At 34.1% G+C, this 20,518-nt stretch overlaps 1 protein-coding gene across 1 annotated transcript in view; it reads left to right on the top strand.

Annotated features, from left to right (window-relative positions):
- VCPIP1 (valosin containing protein interacting protein 1) overlaps window positions 1-19,025 on the top strand; it is a 30,420-nt gene extending 11,395 nt beyond the window's left edge. Inside the window, exons 2-3 of the mRNA XM_058699727.1 lie at window positions 35-121; window positions 12,269-19,025. Of these exons, the coding sequence (XP_058555710.1) occupies window positions 35-121; window positions 12,269-13,140 (959 nt within the window). The 3' untranslated portion in view covers window positions 13,141-19,025. The remainder of the gene's footprint in view (window positions 1-34; window positions 122-12,268) is intronic.
- Window positions 19,026-20,518: the final 1,493 nt, after the last annotated feature.

Below are 20,518 nucleotides of genomic sequence, written 5' to 3'. Positions count from 1 at the left end.
TTTGTTGCTAATACTGTTTGTTTTTATTTTACAGGAGAAGATGTATGGTCTTATGCAAAGGGGCTTCCTCACATGTTCCAGCAGGGTGGAGTGTTCTACAATATTATGAAGAAAACCATGGGTATAGTTAATATATGATTTTATTCTTAGATAATATCTCCATTTAAGCTATTATAAGATTAAGAAAGATCAGATAGTATTCTTCTAAAAGCTATTTCCAGGGCACCTGGGTGGCTCAGTTGGTTGAGCATCCGACTCTTGATTTTGGCTCAGGTCATGATCCCAGGGTCATGGGATCAAGCCTTTTGTTGAGCTATGTGACAGACGCTGAGCCTACTTAAGATTCTCTCTCTTTCTCTCTTCTCTGCCCCTCTCCCCTGCTCATGCTTGCTTTCTCTCTGAAACAAAAAAATTAAATAAAAATAAGGCTATTTCCAACATTTATTTTAGGTATATATTCTTCAGCAGTCTGCCTAATTAAAGTGGATTATTCTCTTGATATGGTCAGCTATATTTTCTGCTATAATATTACAAAAAGTCTCCTATCACTTTCTTGCTCCTATTTTCTCATTAAATTATGTATATGATTCTAAGGACAAATTGTGAAATTAGAAGCAGAATTGATTGTAATGCTAGTGACTTGGAGAACCAGATAATAATACAGTATTTTTGTTGTTGTTGTTGTTGTTGTTGTTGTTGTTGTTGTTGTTGTGTTTTGGCTATTCTTATTATATACCTCAGTGTTTTCTGGATTTTAAGAAATAGTTCATTTTATATATTTAACTTCTCATATTGTGTATGCATTGTTTGTAAAGATATATGCAAGTATGCAACTTCAGAGTTTTAAGGTCTTAAGAGAAATGTTGGCAACGTGTGTGTGTGTGTGTTTGGATCTCACATGTTTTTTCAAAGATTTGATGTGAATAATTTTGGCCCCAGACTTTATCACTCTGGCTTTTCTCATTTTTTCACCTACCGGACCTCTGTAGACATTAAGTGCACAGTCACTATTTATGGATTTTATCTCTTACACACTTTTTTTCCTTCTTACAAAAACATCCCAACTTGGCTGTTGTAGAAATGTTCAAACATATGTAAAAGTAGCAAGAATAATATAATGAACCCCTGTTAACCCACCACTTGTCTTCAGCAATTCTCAGTACATTTCTATTTACATCAACTGGACTATTTTAAAATAAATCCAGACATAATATAATTTCATCTGTAAGAACTTTAGTATGTATCTCTAAAAGTAAGAACTTTCCTTAAAAAAATACAATACCATTATCACATATTAAAAATATGAAAAATAATTTTTAAAACATCACCAAATATCCAGTGAGTGTTTAAATTTCCTTGATTTTTGATTGTCTCCATTTTTTTTTTTCTTTTTTCTTTTATTTTATTTGAATCAGAGACCAAAGAATGGCTGGCTTCCTTCCTTTCTCCCTTGATCTTACTTCTTTCATTCCTTTCTTTCTAAGACAGGATTGTTGAAGCATATTTGCATATAGTAAAATTCACCCTTTGTAGGTATTCAGTGTAATATGAATTTTGACAAACATACACAGTCCAGTAGCCACCACCACAGTCAAGATACAGAACATTTCCATCATTCCAAAAAGTTGTCTTGTGCTCCGTTCTAATGAATCCCTTACCCCTACCCCTAGGCCCTGACAACCACTGATTTTATTTCTGTCTCTTTATGTTTGCTTTTTTCATTATTGCCATATAAATGGATTAATATAATACAACCCTTTGTGTCTGGCTTCTTTGATTTAGCACAGGGGTTGGCAAACTACTGCTTGTGGGCCATATCAGGCCTGCTGCCCGTTGTGTATAAAGTTTTATCAGAACACAGCCAAAAAGAACACAGCCATACTCACATTGTCTAAGGCTGCTTTCGCACTACAATGGCAGAGTTGAATAGTTGTAACAGAGACTATATAGTCTGAAAACATAAAGTATTTTCTGTGTTGTTCCATTACAGGAAAAATTTGCCAATTTCTGTTTTAGCTTAATGCTTTTGAGATTCATCTATCTGGTTGCATATATTAGTAGTTCATTGTTTTTTATGCTGAGTAATACTCCATTGGACATGGATATGTCACATTTTTAAAAATCCATAACCAATTGAAGGACATTTGGATTATTTTCAGTTTTGGTCTACTATGGATAAGGCCACCATAAACATTTGTGAACAGGTCTTTGTGTGTGGACATATGTTTCACTTCCCTTTTGTAAATACCTATGAATGGGATTGCTGAGTCATATGGTAAGTGTATGTTTATCTTTATAAGAAGCTTCCAAACCATTTTCCAAAGTAGCGGGATCATTTTTTATTCCTACTAGCACTGCATTGGAGTTCCAGTTGCTCTGTATCTTTCTTTACCAACACTTGGTAGTATCAGTTTTTGTTTTTAAAACGATTTTAATAGGTTTATAGTACTATCTCATAGTGGTTTTATTTTTTTAATTTTTTTTTTTAACGTTTATTTATTTTTGAGACAGAGAGACACAGAGCATGAACAGGGGGAGGGGCAGAGAGAGAGGGAGACACAGAATCTGAAACTGGCTCCAGGCTCTGAGCGGTCAGCACAGAGCCCGATGCGGGGCTCGAACTCACGGACCGCGAGATCATGACCTGAGCCTAAGTCGGACGCTCAACCGACTGAGCCACCCAGGCGCCCCTCTCATAGTGGTTTTAATTTGCATTTCCCTAATACCCAATGATGTTGACCATCTTCTCATATGCTTATATGCTTCCTACTTCTTCCTTTGCTCATTTGTTTAAAATGTTTTATTTATTTTTGAGAGATTGTGATTAGGGTAGGGGCAGAGAGAGTGGGACAGAGGATCGGAAGTGAGCTCTGCGCTGACACCAGTGGGCCCTATGTGGGGCTCAAACTCATGAAATGTGAGATCATGACCTGAACCAAAGCCGGACGCTCAACTGACAGCCATCCAGGCACCCCATCCTTTGCTCATCTTTAAATTGGCTTGAATCTTTTTTTTAAGTTGAGTTTTGAGAGTTCTTTATATATTCTGGGCACACATCATTTATCAGGTAAGTGTTCTGCAAATATTTTCTCCCAGTTTGTAATTGGTGTTTTCATTCTGTTAACAGTATCTTTTGAAGATCAGAGATTTCAATTTTGATAACCAATTTAACAATTTTTTTTCTTTCATGATTTATACTTTTTGTGCCCTATCCAAACAATCCTTACCTAATCAAAGGTCACAAAATTTTTCTTCTATGTTTTCTTCTAGGGGTTTTTATAGTTTTAGGTTTTATATTTAGGTTTATGATCTATTTCAAGTTGATTTTTTTATGTCACAAGGTATGAGTTGAGGTTCATTTTTTTATGTATGGACATCCAATTGTGCCAGCACTTGTTTGTTGAAAACAGTATGCCTTGTCCATTGAATTACTTTGGTAGCTTCATCAAAAATCAACTGACCATGGGTTATACACTTGAAAAGTGTATATGCAAAATATAGCATCAGTAAAATTATTTTTAAAAATCAATTGACCATGTATATGTGGGTCTGTTTTTAGATACTATTTTCTGATTTGTTGATCTATATGTCTCTCCTTTAACAAATACTGTAGTCTTGATTACAGTATCATTATAGTAATTCTTGAAATCAGTTGGTATGAGTCTTCCATTTTTATTCTTTTTTTTTCTATTTTCTAAAAGTTTTAATTTAAATTCCAGTTGACATACAGTGTAATAATTAGTTTCAGGTATACAATATAGTGATTCAACACTTCCATACAACACTTAGTGCTCATCACAACAAGTGCACTCCTTAATGCCCAAACCTATTTAACTCATCCCCCACCCACCTCCCCTCTGGTAACCATTAGTTTGTTCTCTGTAGTTAAGAGTCTGTTTCTTGATTTGCCTCTCCCTCACCCCCCTTTTTTTCCCTTTGCTCATTTGTTTCTTAAATTCCACATGAATGAAATCACATGGTATTTGTCTTTCTCTGACTTATTTTACTTAGCATAATACTTTTTAGCTCTGTCTATGTCATTGCAAACATCTTTATTCTTTACCAAAAAATTTTTTGGGTATTTTAGGTGCTTTGCTTATCCATATAAATTTTAGAATCAACCTGTCAGTTTCTATAAAAAAAATCTGGGATTTTTACTGTGATTTGTTGACTATATAGATCAAATTGAGGATAATTGATATTTTTACATCGATTCTTCTGATTTCATGAAAACTTTGTATTTCTCCATTTATTTAAGCGTTCTTTAATTTCTGTCATCAAAATTTTGTAATTTTCAGTATACAATTCTTGGAAATCCTAAATATTTCATGTTTTGGGAATGCTTGTAAAAGATGCTTTTTAAAAATTCCAATTTCCTTTTGTTCTTTGCTAGTGCATAGAAAATTGATTTTTATGCATTGACTTTGTATCCTGTGACTTGCTAAATTCACATATTCTAGTAGCTTTTGATCAGATTCTATGGGATTGTCTATGTAGGTTATCATATCTTTTGCAAGTAAAAAAGTTATTTTTTTCCTTTTCAGTTAGTATGCCTTGTATTTCTTTCTCTTGCCTTATTGCACTGGCTATAAGTTCATTGTGGAATAAGAGTGGTGACAGCAGACATCCTTGCCTTGTTCCTGATCTTTGGGGGCAGGCATTAGCATTCAGCCTCTAGGTTTTTCAGGTTGAAGACATTCCTTTCAATTGGTAGTTTACTGAGAATTTATATTTTGAATGGATGTTGAATTTTATTAGGTGCTCTCTTCCTGCATCTATTGAGATGATCTTATGGTTTTTCTCTTTAGTTTATCGATAGGATGAATTATATTGATTTTTGGATGTTGAGTCAACTTTGCGGCTGGATTCAAATCACTTATTTTGTTGAGTGTTTTGTGACTTATGTGGGTATGATGGCATGTAATTTTTTTTAATGTTTATTTATTTTGAGAGAGAGAGAGAAAGAGACAGAGAGAGCATAAGTTGGGGAGAGGCAGAGAGAATGGGAGAGAGATTCCCAAGCAGGCTTCACACTATCAGAGCAGAGCCCAACACAGGGCTTGATCCCATAAACCGAGAGATCGTGACCTGAGCCAAAATCAAGAGAGACATTTGACCAACTGAGCCACCCAGATACCCCAGAATGTAGTTGTCTTATAATGACTGTTTAATAAGGGTAATATTGGCTTCATAAAGTAGAGTTGAGAAGTGTTTGTTTCTCTTTTATTTTCAGGTAGATTTTGTAATAACTGATATTATTTCTTTTTTTTTCCCCTTCAAATTTTTATTTAAATTCTAGTCAGTTTACGTACAGTGCAGTATTGCTTTCAGGAGTAGAATTCGGTGACTTACCACTTATGTACAACACCCAGTGCTTATCATAACAAGTGCCCTCCTTAATACCCATCACCCATCTCTTTCATTCCTCCCCCACCTTCCTCCATCAGCCCTCAGTTCTTTATCATTAGGAGTCTCTTACAGTTTGTTTCCCTCTCTCTTTTTTTCTCTCCCTCCCATCCTTTCATCTCTTTTGTTCCTTAAATTCCATGTATGAGTTAAATCATAATGGTATTTGTCTTTCTCTCCCTGACTTACTTCACACTCTGGCTCCATCCATGTCATTGCAAATGGCAAGATTTCATTCTTTTTTATGACTGGATAATATTCCAGTGTGTGCGTGCGTGTGTGTGTGTGTGTGTGTGTGTGTGTGTGTGTGTTCACCACATTTTCTTCATCCATTCATCAGTTGATGGACATTTGGGCTCTTTCCATAGTTTGGCTGTTGTTGATAATGCTGGTATAAACATTGGGGTGCCTCTACCCCTTTGAGTCTGTTTTTTTGTATCCTATAGATAAATACCTAGTAGTGCAATTACTGGATTGTAGGGTAGTTCTGTTTTTAACTTTTTGAGGAACCTCCATACTGTTTTCTAGAGGATATTATTTCTTTCTTAACTATTTGGTAGAATCCATCCAATGAAGCCATCTGTGCTTGGAGTTTTCTTTGCTGGACATTTTAAACTATGAATTTAATTTCTTTAATAGAGTCCTCTTAAGGTTATGTCTTTTTTCTTGAGTAAGCTTTGTTAGTTTTATTTTTCAATAAATCTATCCATTTCATCCAAGTTATCAATTTTATTGGCATAAAATTATTTATAATCTTCCCTTACTATCTATTTAATATCTGTAAAGTCTCTAGCTCTTTCATTTTGATAAAGGTAAATCTGTGCCTCTCTTGTTTTGCTGGCCAATCCAGCTAATGGTTTATCAGTTTTATTGATCTTTTCAAAGAAACAGGTTTTGGTTTCACAGGTTTTCTCTATTTTTATTTTCTAATAAAGGTAGAATTATTTAAATTTAAAGCTATAAATTTCTCTCTTAACATCCTCCCCTCTTTTTTTAATCCTTTTCTTTTTAACTTTCCATTTTCACTTTATTCTACATCCTGAACTATATTGATACCAGCTAATAGTTTTTTTAAAAGTTAGTATTTAATTAGGATTGATTATGGTGTTTTCAGTAATTAGGGTAAGTATGCAGTGTCTTTCATGCAACTGAAAGTAACTTCCCTCAGTTTTTTGTGTGTGGGAGGGAGGAGGTGGGTGATTGTGGGGATGACTCTTGATTATTTTCTGAATACTTATATGTTTCTGGTTTGAAATTATTTTTAAACTGTTAGCTGTAATGCTAAGACAATTTAATGAAGAAAGAATAATTTTTTCAACGAATGGTGCTGGGATAACTGGATAGTTACACACAAAAGAATGAAATTTGACCTCTACCTCACACCAAATGTATCCACCACCAGAGTATAGGAAGTAAAACTAGAAAACTCTTAGAAAAAAACATAGGCTTAAAACTTTCTGACTTTGGATTTGGCAAAACCTTAGATATGACACCAAAAGTACAAGCAACGAAAGAAAAAAGTAGGAAAATAAAAAGCAAACTTTTGTGCTACAAAGGACACCATCAAGAAAGTGAAAAGACAGCCCACAGAATGGGAGAACATTTTTGCAAATTATGTACCTGATAATAGATTTGCATCTAGAATATAAAGAACTCATCAGTAAAAAAGCAAATAACTCAATTAAAAGATGGGCAAAATCTGAATAGATGTTTCTCCAAAGAAAATATATAAACAGCCAGTAAGTACATGAACTGATGTTCGGGTGCTCAGCATCATTAACCAGAGAAATGCAAATCAAAACCACAACGAGGTAGTACTTCACACTCACTAGTATGGCTATAATTAAAGAGGCAGATAATAAGAACTATTGGCAAGGAGATGTAGAGAAACTGGAACCCTCGTACTGCTGGTAGGAATGTAAAATGGTACAGTGAGTTGGGAAAACAGTCTGACAGTTCCTCAAAAGATTTAACATGGTTACAACCCAGCAATTCTACTCTTAGGTGTATAACCAAGAGAAATGAAACTTGTCCACACAAAACTTGTACACAGATGGTCATAATAGCACTATTCATAACTGTCAAAAGTGGAAACAACCCAGTATTTCCATCAACTGTTGAATGGATAAGTGAGATTTAGTATATTCATACAATGGAATATTATTTAGAAATAAAAAGGAATGAAGTACTGGTATGTACTATATCATGGATGAACCTTGAGAATATTATGTTACATGAAACAAGCCAGTCACAGTAGACCACACATTCTATTATTCCATTTATATGAAATGTCAAGAATAGGCACACCTAGAGAGACAGGAATCAGTGTTGCCTAGGGCTGGGAGTTAGGGAAAGGGGAGAAAATGAGAATGATTGCTAATGGGTTTGGGTTTCTTTTTAGTGTGATGAAAATGTTCTAAAAGTGATTGTGGTAACAGTTGCACAACTCTGTGAATATACAAAAAACCAATTGTACACTTAAAACGGGTGAATTGTATGTGAATTATTTCTCAATAGAGCCGTTATAGTTTTTTAAATGTTACCGGTGTTACTTATCCTTATTAGGAAGTAGTTGAGAGCTCTGAAGTAAGAACATCTGATATCAAATTTTGGTTCTACCATTTACTCCCATTACTACTATTTTAAAAACGTTTTTTTAAACTTTTTTTCTTAACTTTATTTATTAAGAGAGACAGGGAGGGATGGGGGGGAGAGAGAGAGAGAGAGAGAGAGAGAGAGAGAGAGAGAGAGAGAAAGAAAGAAAGAAAGAAAGAAAGAGAAAGAGAGAAAGAGAAAGAGAAAGAGAAAGAGAATGAGAATATCAATCCCAAGCAGGCTTCGCGCTGTCAGTGCATAGGGCTGGAACTCACAAACCGTGAGATCATGATCGGAGCTGAAATCAAGAGTCTGAAACTTAATCTGCCGAGCCACCCAGGTGCCCCTACCTGTGTGACTTCTAAGTCTCAGTTTCTTCATTTGTAAGTGGATATTATAATCTAGAGATTGTTAGGATCAAATGAGATCTTGCACATGAAACAGTTAACAAAGGGCCTGGCACCTAATAAATAATTAGCTAATGTTTGTTATTGTTATTAGAATTTCAGCTGGCATTTGCAGAATAATTAAAATTCTTTTGACTACAACAGCCATTTGAAATGGGTCATTGTCAGAAAATTATTTTACTGTTCAAAATACAATTCTAATATTTGTGGCAAAGTTTTACCTCTTTTTTTTAAAAATTAATTTATTTAAGTTATCTCTACACCCCACATGGGGTTTGAACTCATGATCCTGAGATCAAGAGTCGCATGCTCCTCCAACCAAGCCAGCTAGGTGCCCCTGATCTCTCCTTTTTTTAGGACAGATTTATGTGGCAAATCATTGTTATTATCTGGTGGTCAAAGAATCAAAGTATATCAAGCCCTCCTCACCCCGAAATTTACAATCATATCCTCCAAAGATTGGAACATACTTCTCTTACTTTTTTCAAATTCACTCTAACAAATAGATGGTTATATCTACATTTGAACAGGAATATTTCCCAATTTAATTAACCAGACTGTTAATGTTCCTAGTCTTTATATTTGGATAGATATTTTAAAATTCATTTGTTTAAGGGGTGCCTGGATGGCTCAGTCGGTTGAACATCTGACTCTTGGTTTAAGTTCAGGTCATGATCTCATGGTTCGTGGGTTTGAACTCTCCATTGGGCTCCATGCTGACAGTGAGGAGACTACTTGGGATTCTTCTCTGCCTCTCTCAGCCCCTCCCTCTCTCTCTTTCTCCCTCTCTCAAAATAAATGAATTAAAAAAAAAATTAAAGTTAATTTGCTTAAAGTATAGTAATTTTCCATGCAGGTCTTTATATAGAGATAAATGCAGACATGAACGAAAAATTTAGTTTTAAAACTTGTACAGGTATCTTTATAATGTGTTTGAACTTTGTGAAAATGGACATTGAAAATTGTGCTGTATACATTCTCTGTGATTTGCTTCTTTTATGCAACACTTTTTCAGATTCATTCATGTTGATGGGTTCAACTACATTCATTTTCACTGCCACATAGTATTCTATTGTATCATTTTAATATTATTCATCTACTGTTCTGATGCATTTTGGGTTTTTTGATATAAGGAAGAATGTAGCTATAAACATTAGTATACACATTTTTTGGTGTATCCAGTGTGATGGAATTGTTGATATGTGATATAGGAACTTTAATACACTTTGATTCTTAAAATTCAAAGGACTATATAAGTTATATAAAATGTAAATGATTATGCTTAAAGGAGTCACAACCCTTAACATATTTGCAGTGATTTTTTAATACAATTTAAATTTTTTTAATAATATAAAGGTTTAGAAAATATAGAAATGGGAAACATCACCTATAATTTTTAAATATTTATCTTATACATATATGTTTTGGCCAGATTGTAATTATAGTACTTAGATGTGTTTCCTGCTATTCATGCACATTTAACTATATATATGAAACGTCATAGGTTTCTTATTTATGTCAGTTATTAATAGCTGGATATTACTTCCATTAGGGAGATAGACCATAATTTTCTTAGCCATTCTCTTCTTGTTGAAAGCTTATTTAGATTGTTTCTGGTATTTTGTTATAAAAAATACTGTGATGAACATGTGTGGGACTATGATTCTTTCCAGGGAGGGTCAAGGAAAAGCATCACAATAGCAGCCTGGAAACAATTACAAAACCTTTTTCGATCTAACAGAGGAATTAAAACTATTGACTGACTGATTATTAGGCAGTCTGTGGTATATGCTTTACATGTTTTTTCATTTAATCCTCAAATCAGTGAAATGAGTAGTATGCCCATCATATATTTACCTGATTGTATTATAATGATCTGTTTGTATCTGTCTCCTAAGAATTACATTTTATTTGAATCTTCAGGGTCTGTTTTAGTTCCTGACACATAGTGAGACTCAATAGATGTCATCTACTGAAATGAATGTTTGAAAAGTTTTGCCTAGGGTCATCCCTGGACTTAACCATTCAAAATTCTCTTCTCTGCTACCTTTGTTTCTTGTGCCAAGTTTTACAGATCTTTGAGGGAGGGGATTGGTAATAAACTGACTCCAGGGTTGTGGCCTGAAAGGCACTTTTTAGACCACATCTCTGATTTTAAACTTTGTCTCTTTTTGTCAGTTATCTCTGCCAAAAATGTTCTGTCAAGAGGAAATTCTAGTTGGATTTGTATTAATGGATACTTTACTTCTGCTGAAATGAGTGTTTAAAATTACTATATGTTATTTATTCATTTGCAGTTTCGTTCTTTTCTCTGGTTATTTGGAATATTCAGTGAGATACATTAGAACCACTCTGTAGTTTTTTTTCAGTGGAGGGAGGAAGAACTATATATTTTTTTTAAACAACTTTTTTTTTTTTTTAATGTTTATTGATTTTTGACAGAGAGAGAGAGAGAGAGAGAGAGAGCATGAGCTGGGGAGGGGCAGAGAGAGAGGGAGACACAGAATCCGAAGCAGCTCTAGGCTCCGAGCTGTCAGCACACAGAGCCTGACGCTGGGCTCAAACTCACGGACTGTGAGATCATGACCTGAGCCGAAGTCGGACGCTCAACCGACTGAGCCACCCAGGCGCCCCAGGAAGAACTATTCTTAACAACCTACAAAACTGGAGACTACCTAAATGCCCACTAAGCATTCTTGAATTCATTTACCCTACACCTTTGTGTTTCTACAGCACTTACTAATAGTTTCATTCATTTTAAACTAGTTTGCTTTTGCCTTTATATTTTGCCATAAACATACCATTTTCATCACATGTTGTTGAGAGTTCTGTACTTCATCTTTCTTTTGTTGTTGCTAACATGGAAAATCTTTGGTTTTATACCCCTATTTTTGTATACTTGGAGTATACTCTGAGTAACAAATTTAAAATGTAGGAATATTGGATAGTTTAAAACACACACATATTTCTTACACGTACGCTGGAAAGAATATACAGTTTTGGAATGCCATATAGTGAGGTCAAGATCCTCAACTAGAAAAGAAAGAGAAGCTGCTTTCAAGTTCTTCTGTTGCTGTATTAGTTGACGATCAGAAGTAAATCGCAGGAGCATCTATAAGTCAGGCTTATTTTGGTGATTGTGACTTACCAGAGAAGAATAAGAGAAGTAACATGAAATATAATTCCTTTTTAAAGGAATTGAATTAAGATCTTTTAGCTCTTTTTTAGCTTTCCTGAATGTGCTCTCATAATTACTACTTTAACTAGGGGATATCTTATTTTGAAAGTACATATTTTTTTATATTTGTGAGAAGTATGTACCTTAGGTACCATACTCTCTTAGCTGAGAAAACCACTTTTATTCTGGTATTCTGTAATTCAGTAGAATTACTTACGATTTTTTAATTGTAATTCACAATGTGCAGCTTATTTGTGCAACACTTTGCCCTTGTAAGTATTTTTGCTAAGTTTTAAATTTGAGTTTTAGTAAATAAAAATATATTTTCTAACTGCTTTACTGTAAGCAGTTGTTTTACTAATTTTGCTAGTATTTTCCCATAACTCAGTTGTTTGTTGAAGCCCTTTTCCTAACTTTGTAATAGGTTAATGATGGTCTTTAAAAAAAAGAAAAAAAAAAAAGTCCCCTGGGGAACTACAGTAAGGTCTGTTATATTTCTTTTTGTTTAGTAGTATTAAATTCTATTAATAAATATAATGAGTTATTTTTAAATTAGTTTTGTTTTTCAAAACTGATCTGGCTATTATTGTTGCAGATTCACTATTTCAACTATAATGGTCTTTACTACACTTTTAAAGTAAGATTTTAATATGTTAAACACCTTTTTCCCCCCCTTCTTTAGGTATGGCTGATGGCAAGCATTGTACTTTTCCACATCTGCCTGGCAAAACCTTTGTCTATAATGCTTCTGAAGATAGACTGGAGTTGTGTGTGGATGCTGCAGGACATTTCCCCATCGGTCCTGATGTTGAAGATTTAGTTAAAGAGGCTGTAAGTCAGGTTCGAGCAGAGGCTACTACAAGAAGTAGAGAATCCAGTCCCTCACATGGGCTATTAAAACTAGGTAGTGGTGGAGTAGTGAAAAAGAAATCTGAGCAGCTTCATAACGTAACTGCCTTTCAGGGAAAAGGGCATTCTCTAGGAACTGCATCCAGTAACCCACACCTTGATTCAAGAGCTAGGGAAGCCCCAGTTGTACGGAAGCATAACACAGGGACAGACTTTAGTACTAGTTCCATTAAAATAGAGCCTTCTGTATTCACAGCTGCTCCTAGTAATAGTGAGCTTATTCGAATAGCTCCTGGAGTAGTTACAATGAGAGACAGCAGGCAGCTTGATCCTGATTTGGTTGAGGCCCAGCGAAAAAAATTGCAGGAAATGGTTTCTTCTATCCAGGCTTCAATGGACAAGCACTTGCGGGATCAAAGTACAGAGCAGCCACCATCTGATCTTCCTCAAAGGAAAGCAGAAGTTGTGAGTTCTTCTGTGAAGTCTGGGAGTCTTCAGACTGGCTTACCTGAATCTTTTTCCTTAACTGGTGGCACTGAAAATTTGAATATAGAAACAACTGATAGCTGTGTGGCAGAGGCACTGGGAGCAGCATTTGCCACAAGGTCAAAAGCACAAAAGGGAAATTCAGTGGAGGAACCTGAAGAGATGGATAGCCAAGATGCTGAAATGACAAACACAACTGAGCCAATGGATCACTCTTGATTTATTTAGAGGCTAATAATAAAGGCAGAATGTTTATTGTGAATATGTAACATTTGTTGGCTGGGCCACATAACTCAATTAGTCATAAAAAATCTTGTACGTATATAATTCAAAGATTATATCTTGTTATTCAGTGCATGACAGCAAGTGTGTGATTGGCAATAGCTTTTAATATACTGCTGCCCAGGCTGGCTCTGAATTCCTATAAATTAGTTATTAGATCTGCTGAGATGAGTTTCTTCCATACATGTGGTTCATTGGAAGTTTTTGTAACTTTAATTCCATGAAAGTCTTAATGTTTCAAACATGAAAATTCTCTTGCTAATGTTTGATTTCTGAAAAGGATAGAACTAGGGGAAAATGAGATTTTGCTAATGTTGATGTCATCAAGGTAACCATTCCACATATTTATTAGAGTGTCAAAAGATTTATGTAAACTTGAAGGTTATCTGAACTAAATTGTATCTTAAAATTCATAGAAGGATTTATTAGATACTGGGATCCTGACATTTCCATGAACGTAAACACATTCATAGAGATATGTATTCTTGGTGAAAAATATCTTGAGAATAGAGTGTAATGATATAACATTTTGCTGATTTAAGCAAGGCTGGGGGAAAATATCTATTCTAGAATGATAAAGTCAATGTGATTCAGTAATGTTGCTGTCTGAGCCAACACAGCCAATTGTGTGCTCTGTTGTTGATAATATGTTACCATTATTTTTTTAATCCTGGCCTGGTCAAGTACCACTGAATTTTTTTCTTTAATCTTGCAGAAAAGTTGATTGCAAAGTGTGGTAGAAAATATGAAAATAATGGTAGCAGTAGTTAATCTCTAATTTTCAGAGTTTGTCAGATTCACAAAGAATTTATATATAAGAATTTATCTTTATGAATGAGTTACATTGTTCTACAATTTTGATCAATGGTATTTAAGCTTGTATATGCTAAATGTCTTTGAGCCCCTTTGAACCAAAAATGTTTCCTTTTTTCCCTTAGCATCCATAAAATTTTCTTTATTTGTTGGCTTCACTTGGATTTGGATGCAAATTTTACTGCATCATACCCTGATCAACTGGGCATTTGCTTAAATAGTATATTCATCAAATCTTTAGTGCCAGTTTCCTCAAGAAGCAGCTTTCATGCTTATTATACCTTAAAGACAAAGAATGTTTATCCTGAGATTGGTATTGCACTATTTTATCCTATTCTGCAAAGCTGTATTCTGAAATGTACATTTCAATCCATCTTTTTCCTTTGTTCACTGAAATTAAGTTGAATTTGAATGGATGAAAGACAAAATGTATGTTAATACAATCTCTTATCTAGAGCATTCAAAGCCTGGCTGTCTCTGTTTGCACATGTAACAGATACAGAACTGTGTTTTCAGTCTAAGAAAATGTTCATCAGAAAGTATATTATCAGGTGTTTCAAAATTTCAACCTGTTGATTCATTAAGGAATATATATACAGTACTTTGACTTGTGTTTCCAAAGAAGGGAGGTTTTAGATTTCTTTCTATGAAAGTATTTCTGACTGAATCCACTTACTAAATGAACTACTCCATTTTGAATCAGGAAAGAATGGAGAATCTAGACATTTTGCAAGTGATATCTGAGCAAGATATATATTTGGGTTTTATCACATCACATTTTAAACCATATTTTACCTCTTTTCTTCTAAATTTAGTTTCAATTATCTTAATACCTAAAGAGCAGGAAAATTTAGGACTTTTATATTGTGCACTCGTTTTGCATAAAGAACTGCAGCTACCAAATAATTATTTAGTTAGTATAGGTGGCTTCTGGGTATAAAACTAAAAATTAGAACTACCACTAACCACTATAATTATTTTGGGCTCTTTCACCCACCGAAACTTGCTTTTTCTTATTAGTTTAAATACAGGAAAACTGTTTAGCAAGCAGATGCACTGCTTCCAGGTAAATGATATAATCACCTTTTCTTTAACAAATATTTTCTTCACCTGTGGCTTGGCATGTTTATTAATAACTGAGAAATACACTCTCATAGCATAAAGTAAAAGTGTCAGGAATAAATTTTATCTTCCTATTATATTAAATATTTGCATTTAGTCAAATTAGAATGCACCTGTGAACATTAGAAGAAGGGCTTTAAACTCTGATAACACTATTAATTTCTCTTGCCACAGCAATGCTATTTAGAAGCCACTTAAGTATGAATATTATAATAGTTTGGGTTCTCCCTTGATAAAGAATAAAAGGCTTGATTTTGAGAGTGGTCAGATTTTCTGAAATTATTTTAAATTTGCTGAAATTTGGGTGGAGTAACTAGTAGGTTTTGAGAAGTGGGCCAGGTATCATCTTCACAAGTTTTAGAAAGAATTTAAGTGCTTAATTTTCATCCTTTGTCCTTTCACATGGTTATCATAATCAAATACATGACCACAGACTTCTTATTTTTTAGTACTGCCATTTGTGGTCACCACAACTTTGAGTTCAAGCTAGAGATCATAAATCGTTAAAATATTTTTTTTAGCCCTAGATGTAACATAACCATAACTCAATCTTAAATTCTATTTGCGATGTTTCACTGAAACTTAAAGTAAAATTGTAAATTTTTCTCTTCAGTAATACATTTTATAAGTAGTCATACCAAGTTTGAATTGATGACCAAAAGTCCAAGTAGAGTTGAAGATGGTGTATGTTTAGAATAGTGGTAATGACAAACTGGTTGAAATTGAAGAAAACAAGACACTGCCATATATTATAAGCTAGAATATAATGAACTCCAAGAGAATGTTTACTCAGGAACTGGTTAAAAAGTAAGCCTAAGTTTCCCCTTTCACTATGTTTCAAGTATTTTATTGGAAAATGTTAGAATGAAGACCTGAGAGAAATTTAGCAAATGCTATTGACTGTGAAATTTGCTTTATATCTTCTGATGATTTTTAGTTTGGTTTTCACAATCAAGCCTACTGCTTGCAATTAAGACATCAATCTGAAATGCATCTGTGAATCCCAGCCACAGGTCCCTATTGCCATTCTTTTTAAGTATCTAACTTGATTTGAAATGAACAGACTTTTGTGTATGGTCTCTTACCTCAGGGAAGATCACTTGCTAGCAATTCATATATTACTAATGACAGGTTTTTGAGAATTGTACTGACATCACATGTTAGCTACTAAATGCACAATTTATAACTATTACTTTATGGAGCTGCCTACTAATACTGCTAGTGAACATTTTCTTAAAAATTTAGAACTCGCTAATTACTAATCTTTAGCTATGAAGTAAACTCGTAACTTCTGTCATTAATTATGCTTTGATCAATATAGTGACAATATCTAATACTGTGTTTATTTCAGAATATCAGTACAATTTTGTCTTCATTTTTCAATAGGAATTTCAGTTGGCCCACACTTAAAATACTGCAGAGTAGATATTGAGAGTTTCATGGTTCCCAAAACAAGATCTCCATATTAAGATTTTCCTAGAAGCCTTTGCAAAATTGAATTAAGCTGCATTTGATACGAATTTAAAATGACCTTTATCATAGCAGTAGTGAGATACATACTCTACATAAGTTGGGTAGATATATCCTACAGTTCAAGATTATATAATTTAACAAAATTGTACATTCTCAAGGCTCTTCACAATATAAGAAATTAATTTGCAAAAGAGAACTATTCACTTGAAAACATACCACAGTAGAATGTTTACTTAAGGAATAAAATAACAAAGCGGAGCTATTGTAAGATTTATAGTTAACTGTAAGTTCTGCCATTCTTAATAATTCTTTGAGATACTATGTTTCAATTCATATTTAATGATAATTAAATTGTGGGAATTTTAACGTTTGTTCCAAAATAGCAGAAATTGTAAAAAATTGTGAATTATTGGAGAAAATGCCATTACTTGTATATCTGACATTTAATTTTTTAAATTATGGAGTCTACATGCTTTTGTAGTATAATATTAATACAATGATTATTCTCTTGTAAAAGAAAAGGAAAATTAGTAAAAAAAAAAGTTTTAGTTGATATTATCTGCTTGTGAGTATCAATTACTTAGTATTTAAAATTTGAAGGTATTGCATATTTTTCTTTAGAATGCACAAGTCCCTGAGCCTTTTATGCCTATGATAGGGCAATAAAAGAGTGAAAAGGTTATCAATATTTCAGGTTTATTTGACTTTAAGAATTAGTGCCAAGAGCTGGAGAGTCTACTTTTTGGAGAGAAATACTGTTTAGAATATGTAAAAATAAGTGGTAATGTAAATATTTAGAAAAATCACATAGCTAGTGCTTTAATTGCTCAATTAAATAGTATAAATGTTCTATCATCCCTAAGGCACTGGCTGTTACCCATTATTTTCTGATTTTGTGGTTGCTGTATATATTATATTTGAGTAATAAATAATGGTAATAGTGTATTATAACTATATAGTGTTCTACAGCACACCTCACACTGTACAGTATTTGAAGTTTTCTTTTATATTAATAAAACTATAAGTTAATACATACTGATTTTCCCCTCGACTTCTCCACAGTAGCTTTTTAAAATAATTTTTTATTCTTTAGTTTCCTGGAATTATACTTTAATAATATAATGCATGAAAATATAGTTCAGTTTTATAAAGGAATTCTTACTATAATAAAGTCTTTTCTAAACTTTTAGTGGTACATCATATAGGGACAGAAGTTTCCCCCTTAATGTGATCTCAATGGAAATGAAGTGGACTCAATTAGAAAAGAATGAGCAAAATTTCTTTAGGCATTTTACATAATTGGGTTATGGAACGCTTACTGAATATTTAAAGACAAAACAGACATGTTCCAATAAAGACAGAACTTAGTTTTGTGCTGTTTTTTTAAAAAATACTTGTTAGACATAATGAAGGGAAATAAAGAAAATAGTAACATTTGTATAGCTTAGCAATCAACATGACATATTTACTTTGAAGTTTTAATATGTATGTTTAATATCCAATTTGTTAGACCTGTTTAACTTAGAGCAGAGTCTCAGACACTAGACTTCTAGAACTCAGTCTGGGCACGCTGCTTATGGTATGATCGCTCTATGCTTCATTTTCCTCTCTAGGAGGATGATGAGGATATCTACTCCTGGGGTGGTTGTGAGGATTAAAAGTTAATACTTATCAGATGATTGGAATAGTGCCTGACATAAAGTAAACACTCAAATGTTTACTATTACTGTTATTTACATATCACAGTAATTCAGTAGAGTTCAGTTGCCATTTAAAAGGGATAAATCCTCATATACAGGACACATTATTTAAATAGTTCGTTTTGTTAGGTTAAAACCTGCTTTATTTGTGATATATGGTTAATGGGCTAAAAACTGAATGGTTTGTATGTTCAAATATTTATGCAAGAGCTTTATGACCACATGCAATACTGAAAATCTGGAGAACTGACAGTCTTGTGCTTCTCACTAACTTGTTCTGTGACCTAAGGCAAGTCATGGAGCCTCTCAAGGCCTCCATTTCTACTATAATCTTTTGGTTCTACAGTTGTTACCTTCTTGTTCTGCTGACCATGTCATCATGGGCTCACTTGCTGATGATCTAGTGCTTATGGGACAAGTGACATTGGTGTGGGCTCCAAGTAAACTAAACAATTAGCTTTGCTTTATGCTTTGGCTGGCTACACTTGTCCCAAACTTGGACTTGAGGTCTTGTACATGCATCCCACTGGTCACATACCGTATAGTTTGAAGCTCTCAAAAACTTCAGTGAATAAAATGAGATAAACATCCTACTCATGACAGTTCAATATGGATTTTATTTTTATTGACTGGCTTTTTCAGACCCCAGTAACTGCAATTATGACTGCATAGTTGATTGTTTCTAATCATTAAAAATGTATACAGAAAAATGAAGTAAGTCTTTAATTGATTTCCTAAACTGTATATGGTATATTGAGATGAAAAACTTACAGGTTCTTTAAACCTGTACTCTTTCCTGGGGCACATGGGTGGCTGAGTCGGTTAAGCATCTGACTTCAGCTAAGGTCATGATCTCGTGTTCTGGGAGTTTGAGCCCTGCATCCAGCTCTGTGCTGACAGCTCAGAGCCTGGAGCCTGCTTCAGATTGTGTCTTCTCTCTGTCCCTCCCCTGTTCTCTCTCTCTCTCTCTCTCTCTCAAAATAATAGACATTAAATTTTTTTTTAAACCTGTACTCTTCCCTTGTTGGAACTAAACCTGTTTTTGGTCCATTTGTCAGACCACATAAATCTTCCATCTAAAAACAAACTGTGTGGGAATCTGGGGGGATTATTCCTGTTTGTCAGTTCCATGTATAGAAAGAAACACGTATAGTATGAGGTCTCCCTGTAAAATAATGACTTATTTTTATATTTGATTTATGGAATCAACATTATACTTGAAGCATTCATTCATTTAATCTGTTTAATAAGCACTGATCAAAAGCCAAGCTTCTGTTCTAGGAACTGGGGAAACAATTCTAAATGAGACAAAGCCCATGTAGAAGCTTACATCCCAATGATGGAGACAAGCAATAAACACATTCATAACTATCATTTAGTGACCATTTCCCTATATCCAGACAATAGGTGAACCACAACATGTAAAATTAGTTAAACCCTCAAAACAACTCTTTGTGGTTGGGTAACGCCATTGTCTTCATCTTTCAGGACACAGACTCAAGTAGGTTAGGTAGTTAACCCAAGGTCCTGGACTTAATAGGTGGCCAAGTAAAATTTGGTGGTCACATAGGTCTATAAAAACGTCTATTGTTAAATCTAGCTCGTTTTCAGGTATGCCAACCTGGTTGGAAATTATTTCAATGTGTGTACCACCTGGCTTTAATTTCACTTCCTACAATTTCCCTTCCTGAACCTCAATCCTCTACCCCAAGTTCTTGGATTTTCCTTCTCCAAATTGGGAGGTGCTTTAGAGAAGGATTTCCACATTTCTTAGATAATTGATCTGGGTAAATTTGAGAATCATTGGTTAGATGAAAGTCCAGTTCCCTCATTGTTACTTGCATTTCCCCTAGAAAACATTTCTATGAAATCTATTATGTGCCAGGTACTTTGCTACACATAAGAAATAATAAAATGGTAAGAAAGACCTACTTCCTGCCATCATAATCTTTAGTGAAGGAGTCATTTAAACAAGCTCACTTGTCATCATGGGCATCCCTTGGTGGTGAGGGTTACACTACAGGAGGAACTAACCTGACCTACTAGTGGTTTAGAGAAGGCTTCCTTAGAAGTGATGTCATTCGAGATCAAAATAATTTTAATATGATGTTTAAAAATCAAATTGGCAAGATTCAGTACTACCAAAAATATTTTTTAGGGCAGTGAATCAAACAAAATTAAGTGTCATGTTTATGTTTGCCACCCTT

Source organism: Neofelis nebulosa, chromosome 14, assembly GCF_028018385.1.
Source record: "Neofelis nebulosa isolate mNeoNeb1 chromosome 14, mNeoNeb1.pri, whole genome shotgun sequence".
Lineage (NCBI taxonomy): Eukaryota > Metazoa > Chordata > Mammalia > Carnivora > Felidae > Neofelis > Neofelis nebulosa.
Note: the sequence above shows the minus strand (reverse complement) of the source record. Positions and strands in the feature narration are given on the sequence as shown.